This window comes from Centropristis striata, chromosome 5 (genome assembly GCF_030273125.1).
Source record: "Centropristis striata isolate RG_2023a ecotype Rhode Island chromosome 5, C.striata_1.0, whole genome shotgun sequence".
Classification (NCBI taxonomy): domain Eukaryota; kingdom Metazoa; phylum Chordata; class Actinopteri; order Perciformes; family Serranidae; genus Centropristis; species Centropristis striata.
Window position 1 is genome coordinate 39,061,503 of NC_081521.1, and position 8,220 is coordinate 39,069,722.

Here is an 8,220-nt window from a genome sequence, read left to right on the forward strand (position 1 = left end):
CCAGGGTACAGCAAAGTGTTAATCTGGCCCTGATGATAATAAAGGTTTTCTATTCTATTCTAACCTAAAATCCCACCAGCTTCCTCTGTAAATTGTTCCGTCATGATTCAGGTTATTTGAGGCGATCATACTGGGTGGTACAGAAACCATAGCAAATCACATTAAATGTTTTCCACATCAGATTATCCGCTTCCTCCTTCACATCACCCGCAGCTGTGCCTGAAGCCTCTAGAAACGTCTAGTACGTAGCAGCTGCGTCACTGCTGCTATTCTCATCCGCGGATACGCAAGAAGATCCGGAGTAGCGTCCACAGGCTAGAGGCGTCTGCACTGCTTGTTTGTAGGCAGCATTCCTTGTTTTTGCAGGCATTGCCATTTTTCTTTTCAGGACACCGTTTAATCTACGAAAAAGCAACTCACTTCACGCCGAGACATGTAAGTTGTGAAGAGTTAAAATGAGGGAACAACGGAGGGAAAGTGCGATAGTAAAAACTGCTCAGCTAGCTAGCTAGCTAGGTGGCTAACGTTAGCCGTCTGACAACATGCTTTCTCAAAGGCGGGAGGTTGGCCCTACTTCAATGAACTGTGAGCTAACGTTACTTAGCCTGAACCCAGTAAGATTATTACAGTAATCATGTGCAGTATTATTGTTGTTTTATTAGAAACCAGCATTAGCTTAAAAACGTCTAGTTTTGGTTGTAGCATGGGCAAGGCGCACCGCATGGTTAAATGAACGTAGCGGCTAACGTTGTTAGCATGGCTAGCAGGTTGTTCATTGAACGACTCCGTCCAGGAGGCTCTCATTAGATTAACATAATCGCACCATTATAGATAAAAAATGTGTGATCTGCGTGTTGAATTCGAAGCCAATCACATGGAAATGATTAAAAGGCTTGATCGCAACATTGTGAAGGGAGTGAGCAACGTTTAATCAACATTTCTGTATTTAATGGTAGCTCCCCCTGGTTGGACCAAGTTAATGTGTAAGAGGATTTGGCCAACGAGTCCACCGGTTTAATGCCAAGAGCGACATTGTGGCGATGAATATGCAGAAGAGCTTCCATTCCTGTGGTTCAGATGAGAGAAAAACGAAACTTAACTATTAACTAAAGTCGTTAACGATTAGCTGTAACCACTGACAGGAACAGGAGTGAAGGTGTATTTCTCTTTTTTTTTTTTTTGTAGAATTTTATTTTATTAATTTCTGTGGGTCATCATATTAGGTACCAGGAAGGACATAAGAACAAAAATAAGTAAATAAAAACAAATATCAGTTTCATAATTTCATCAATATCCGTTTCATAGTATTTCATCAAAATCAAAGTTACTTCAGAATTTATCTGTCTTATAATGTTCAATGCTTCCCTCAGTACTAATGATTGGTTGTACCGACCCTCCTTTACCATGTGTATATACGTTGTATATGTGTATGCATGTGTATGTCAGCTCTTTCCGGTGCGGGTGGGTGTGGGGGGGGTGAAGGTGTATTTCTCATTTAAGTATATTTACTGTAGGTTTGTTATAGTGGGGGGAATAACGCATATGTATTACATATTTTGCGTCCATTAGAGTAAAAATCAGTCAATGGATTCTTACGGCAAAGTTGGATTGATATCTGAGTTTAGATTGAATTGAACATCAGTAATTATTCGATGGAGAATGTGGTGAAAAAAGTATTGTATATCGTCATACTGTTAAAAATAATCGCCTAAGTCATTTTTTGTCAATTGTTTTTTTTCCTAAATCATCTCCTCATGATGCCGGCCACCTATGGTAAAATCACCTCCATCCTCAGTTGATCAGATCATGATTTTACCCCTTTAAGATCATCACTTCTTTGACAATTTGCCACATTCATAGGCATCAGATAAGAACCCAGCAAAGAAGAGCTAGAGGGAGATTGTTTAGTTATCAGTTTAGTTTATCAGTGTTTTATTATTGACCCTAATATTGGTAACACTTTACTCTAAGGTGTGTACATAAGAGTGACATGAGCGTGTCATAAACATGACATGGGATGTGTCATGAACATTAATGACACTTAATAAATAACTTAATAATCTTAAGTTACATAATTTACACACAGTGTTATTACTATACCAATAGCCATCCTTTGTTAGTCCTTTTTGAGCGAAATGATCAATAAATGTCATGTTACACTTTTGGTTAAGTTTTTTGTGTTTCCAGCAAAACTTGAAAAAATGAATTAGACGATTATTTTAACAGGGTGACGATATTTATTACATATTTTGTTTCCATTAGAATAAAAATATAAAAGTCAATGGATTCTTACGGTAAAGTTGGATTGATATCTGAGCTTAAATTGAATTGAGCATCAGTAATTATTTGATGGAGAATGTGGTGGAAAAAAAGTATTGTATATAGAATCTTGAGCTGAGCCCAAAACACCTTGCTAATTTGACTTTTCTTATCCCAGCATGCACAGATGTTTCACCTTTGAGGCTTCTTGATAGAGGAGCTCACTGTGTAACTGGATGCTGCACGGCAACCTAATACAGAGGCCTTTGATGCCTGTAGACTTGGCCACCTGTCACTGGCACTAGTGACCTGTATTATGTATTTTTTATGCAAATTGTGGGTCTGAGTTGTTAAGCTAAACTAACTACAATTTAAGAAGTTAGGCATTTTCATTGTTTTTGTTTATAACCAGATCCTAACCAGACTTTGGTTAGGATCTTGACTTTGTCTAAAGCTCTGTCTGAAGCTACCAAGAGATGCACTTTAAATGAGTTTGGTGAATTACAACTGGCTTTATTAATCTAGTAAATATTTTATGCTTTGAATTCTGTAATGGACTGTGTACATGTTTTTATGTCATCTGTTTCTTCACAGGCATCCAGCAACTGCCAAGTGGTACGATAGGAGGGACTCCGTTTTTATAGAGTTCTGTGTAGCAGACAGCAAAGATCTTAAAATCAATTTTGATAAAACAAAGTGTGTTTTCAGGTACGTTTGTCTTGTCCTGTCAAGTTGAATTTAAGCATGAATTTCTTGTATTGTTGTCGGTTCTACTCTTACTATGTATGGCAAGTAACTTGTGTTTGTTGTGTTTTTTAAATCATAAAGTCCTTTTACTTTTTTCTCCACAGTTGTATTGGAGGAACTGACAACGTCAAATATGAGAATGAAATAGACCTTTTTGAAGCCATCGATGAAAATGTAAGTTACTCTGAATGTGTACTGCAGGTTGCAATTTACAAAATGCTGAATAAACTAACCACATATATTTCTTTATTCTCTATTCACTTCAACACAGGAATCCAAACATAAACGCACAGATCGCTCGGTGTTGTGCTATTTAATAAAAGCGCAGCCAGGAAAGCCGTGGCTGAGGCTAACGAAAGAGAAGGCTAAGGTCAGTTAAACACAAACGTCATGGACAGTTTGTCTTAGACATTTGAAATGCTAACAGTTAGCAGTACGATACTGTTCATTTATGCGCATTAAAAATATGACATAACTATTTTGCGTTTTCACAGCTGAGTTGGCTCAGTGTCGACTTCAACAACTGGAGAGACTGGGAGGACGACTCAGATGAGGAGATGGGCCAATACGACCAGTTCTCAGATGTAAGCAATATGCATTGATTAGTAATGGTGAAGTTATTCATAATGGCCTAGAAGTTTCAGTGTTTCCCAGATTGTTGTCTCAGCTTTTTATGACATCAGTCAAAGTCACAAACTGACACACCCGAAAAAAACCACACACATTGCATTCACCCAAGGCTGTATTTTACTTTTACAGACTGTTGGGAGAAGAAAATGTAAAGAATACAACAATGTCTGTTTTAAAAGATGGGTTTTTTTAAATAGTTTTTCCTCTGAATGTTTAAAAAAATCATTCTTTTTATACAATCTGATTTAAAATAGTTCCAATTTGATGTTTTTATTTTTCAATAGCAAGTGAGTGTTTCTCACTTGGTAAAAAATACCAGTAAAGTACAGATTTAAGGGTAAAAAATGTTTTTTTAATAATGGCAGCATCCCAGGTTCATCTTCAATTAAGAACCATGCATGTCATTCCCAAACTAACTAATTTGAGTCTTTGAGGGCTGACCTTTTACATTATTGTTGAGCTTTACAGGTTTACATTTAAAATTAAATTCAGGGCTACAATTCAATTCAATTGGCTTTATTGGCATGACGTAACAATGTATATATTGCCAAAGCAACCATCAGAAAAAGAGATAACAAGATAAGGAAAGCAATATTTACAATAAATTATTATAATTCTGTTATTCATTTTAAAAGAAAAGAAAAACTAATAACAATAAAAGAAAGCAATATTTACAATAATTGAATTACAATCAACATATAATTTATGCAATCTAACTGTCCCAGCAAAAAAAGAAGAAAAATAGCAGAAACATAGAGTGCTGCTAATCTAGAGCTCTGTGGCTACATACAATTCTAAATATTTTCCACCATTGTCCTACTTTGAGTGCTCAGATTGATGGATTTTGCAGTAGCAGCATTTGTTTGTGAATGAGGACTTTTAAAAGGAAATCATTTTGGTTTAATGTTACAGATGATGAACAGCATGGGGGGAGGTGAGGAGGACCTGCCTGATCTAGACGGTGCAGAGGATGTAAGAATTTTTAATTTTTTTTTACCTTCTAAGCATTGAGCTTATATTCATCCCCTACTGATGGGGGTTTATGCTGTTATTTTATTGTGATGAATCATAAAATCAGCAACATTTTTCAACTTTATCTCCTCTTCTGTTTTTAGGATGATTCTGCAGATAGTGATGATGAGAGTAAGTATTTATGAGCCGTTATGACAACACCAATTACATCTGAGTATTAAGGCGAATCAACATTCACACAGCAGGGTTTTTTGGTCTTGCATGTCCATTCACCTGTTTTAACCCTGTATTTCTACACAGTTGCAGATAAGGTTTAAGCTAGACTAATACATTAGTATTGTTCATTGAAATGTAATTCTGAAAATAGTACATGTGATCCAAATATTCATTTTAACTGTTGTAAAACCCAAAAGTCCTTTTCTTTAATCAAAGAAAAATATCAGCTTCAGTCCATATTTGTTGGCATTAATAGATAGATAGATAGATAGATATATAGATAGATAGATATACTTTATATATCCCAAGCTGGGAAATTACAGTGTAGCAGCAGCATTACACACATAGACAATAACAATTAAATAAAAAGAACAACCTAGGCATACTTCAAGCAATAAAAACAACATTTTCACTGTGGTGAAATCACTTTACGGAAATTGAGGATTTTATTTTAATGGAGAGGACTTTTGGTACTGTATATGATGGCTACCATTTTTGATTTTGTTATGATGTAAAAGTTTAATGTTATTTCTTCACTTTCAGAAATGCCAGATTTGGAATAAAAACGTCAAGACTCTGGAAAGAAAATGGAAGAAGAGAGGGCAAGAGGAATCATAACAAATGTATATCTTGAAATTGAAGGCAGCGACAAACAACTGTACATATGAGTCAGTAGCCATATTTAAATCCATAGCCTCAGCTCCAAACTCTTGACCGATCAGTACACTGAAGGTTGATATGCATGGTATTGTACAGAGCAGCTATCTCCACTTCCATTTGCTGTACTGCACCTTTTTGGGTATCTTGTTTTACTGTTAAATATTACAAGTAAGCACACATTATTTGTTGGAAAAGCTGTATAGTGGTCCTCAACTGAGCAATACGTGTTATCAGATTTACAATTTGTTTTCAAATAAATTGTGGTTCAAAATGATTAGACCCACCCATTCCCAATGTCGTGGTTTTAAGTAAGTCGACCAGTGTAGTTTCTCTTGATTTAAAAAGAAAAAAAAAAGACACTAGCTATATACATCATAAGAATTAGATTGATTGGGTTCCTCTAAAGCCTTCATGTCCAGTGAATTAGATATCCAGAAGCCTGTTTTTTTTGTTTCTGTGGCTTAACCCTCCAGCTTACATGTTTCCCTTTACTTCTTGTTTAATGTTTATGAAATTGGAATATTCTGAAATAATTGCAGCATCTTCCCAGTTTATCACCTACTTTGGTAATCTTAATGGATTATTTAATATCTTAACAGTTCCTCTCTCCATACCCACCTAACATGCACACTCATGTTAGACTGCAGAAGTAAGGTCGGATGTTTGTTATCGAGGCTTGAAGCTTGGTTGGGCCTCAGCATCATTATGTGGTTTGTTGCTATTCTCCAGGTTCTTTCTGTTTGTTCATCTAAAGTGATCCTCCCTTCTTGGCGAGGGTGTGTAGGAACGATATGGCGACGTGTAATGACCAAATTATATTTGCACTGTCAATAAAATGTAAGGGGAGACAAATAATGTTGGATTACAGTGGAAATTCTTTTTTTATTGTCTACATCTTTCTAATAAACTGTTTAAGAATCATTTTAAACGGCTTTTTATTTTTCTTAGGTTTTACTTGTGTTCTATTCATTTTCACCTTAATATAAAGTGTGAGATTTGAATTTTTCAATTGGTAATTTTGAGTACATCATTTGGGCAGTTGTGAGTTAATTTGCAGAAACCTGTATATATATACACTAGTCAAAAGTTTTAGAACACACCAACTTTTCCAGAATTTAATTGAAAATGATGCAGTTTAATGTCTCAGTGTACTCTGAAAAGAATGCACATTTGCAACATTTAAAATTCTTTATTGAGCATGATAGTGTTTTGAAAGTAAAAAAAAGATTCAAAATCACATTTTATGTTGGACTAAAGGACTAAAAAAATACACAAAATGACCACAAAATGACAATAAAAGACACAAAATGACTTACAAAGACATGAAAAGAATTCAAAAATGGACAAAATAGCCCAAGACTCCATAGAGTTAAGTTTTTAACCCATTTCTTGTTTCCTGAAAAAGGCCTACTTGGATAATTCTGAAATGTACATTATTTTTCAGTTTTGGTTAAGCTGCAAAATGCAGTTATATTCATTTTAAGAATGACCTGTTTTTAAATGTACACTTGTATTAATATAATCGTGTAATTTGAGAACATCCCAAAGTCTGTAAAATAATTTCCACTGAAATATATTTCGGGATAAAGTATTTAAACTGCTGAAGAGGCATCTCCAGCAGCCTACTGCTATGCTGTATGCCCTTATAAATGCTGTACCTTTTGCTCTCATATCTAATATTTGAAAAGATGCGTTTACGATTGGACACCATTAGATGGCATTACTGTAAATGGATTTATTTTAGGATGCAGTGCTATCTCTATGTCCAGAATCAAGAGTAGTTTAAAAAAACAAAACATGTTCAACCTTACAGTTTATAATATAGGTAATACTTATAATACAGTATTTCTACTCAAATATGATATTGTGTTACTGTAACTGCTCCTGCGGTGCTAGGACCCAGAAACCTGCAGGCTCCTCGGCCCAGAATATTAGCATACTTCCTCTACAGGCCTGATTTCTTCACTACGATATCCGAGAAGGTGACTGTAATTTGCAATACTTGTTTCCTGGTCTCACCCAGAAGCACATTAAAATAAAAGCGTTTATTTTAAAATGTTGTACCTGCAATAAAGGTGACTAGTCTGGATTATCACGTGATACTGAGATGGTTATCCGTTAGTTTTTTTTGATTATTATTAAAAACTGCTTCCTTAGCGATAATGTAAACTAATTCCTATACATACAATATAGACATGAACTATTTTTATTAGTTATAAACTCACATCCGTATTGACATTACCCTTTTCCATTAGTGTTTAACATTGATGGAAAGTAACTAAGTACATCTACTCGAGTAGTAATCTTGTAGGTTACTTTACACCGGTATTTTTGAATTTCATGCTATTAAATTCTTCTACTCCTCCACATTTCAGATTGTAGTTTTAACTTCACCAAAGTGATCAGACAGTCGTTACCTACATGCATTAATATATATTAGGAATACGAATTTCAAATTGTACTTTTACCCCACTACAAGTATTTGTCTGTTATGTATGTTAATATATGGTAGGCCTATAATAAGCATAATAATATACGTTTTTCAGATTCAACCTTTAATTCTAATGCTTATTTGACAGTTGCTACGTACGTATATGTATAATAAGCATTGTAAAGTACGATGCACTATTACACAGTAAATTCCACTACCTAACACAAGGATGGGCAACTGGAGGCCCGGGGGCCGCATACGGCCCGCACCCTTACTTGAAGTGGCCCTCAGTACAACTACATGCA

The 8,220-nt window shown here is 35.2% G+C and overlaps 1 protein-coding gene across 1 annotated transcript; it reads left to right on the top strand.

Moving 5' to 3' along the window:
* Window positions 1-257: 257 nt before the first annotated feature.
* LOC131972051 (prostaglandin E synthase 3-like) lies at window positions 258-6,405 on the top strand. Its single transcript, XM_059333800.1, has 8 exons — window positions 258-435; window positions 2,854-2,967; window positions 3,111-3,180; window positions 3,278-3,376; window positions 3,501-3,590; window positions 4,549-4,608; window positions 4,752-4,779; window positions 5,368-6,405. Coding segments are annotated over exons 1-8 (483 nt in total). The 5' UTR covers window positions 258-433; the 3' UTR covers window positions 5,388-6,405.
* Window positions 6,406-8,220: the final 1,815 nt, after the last annotated feature.

Excerpts from the sequence above, each read along its gene's own strand:
- LOC131972051 (XM_059333800.1), top strand. Across the intron at positions 3,591-4,548 it reads AATACGACCAGTTCTCAGAT|ATGATGAACAGCATGGGGGG; the intron begins GTAAGCAATATG and ends TTAATGTTACAG. Across the intron at positions 4,609-4,751 it reads ATCTAGACGGTGCAGAGGAT|GATGATTCTGCAGATAGTGA; the intron begins GTAAGAATTTTT and ends TTCTGTTTTTAG.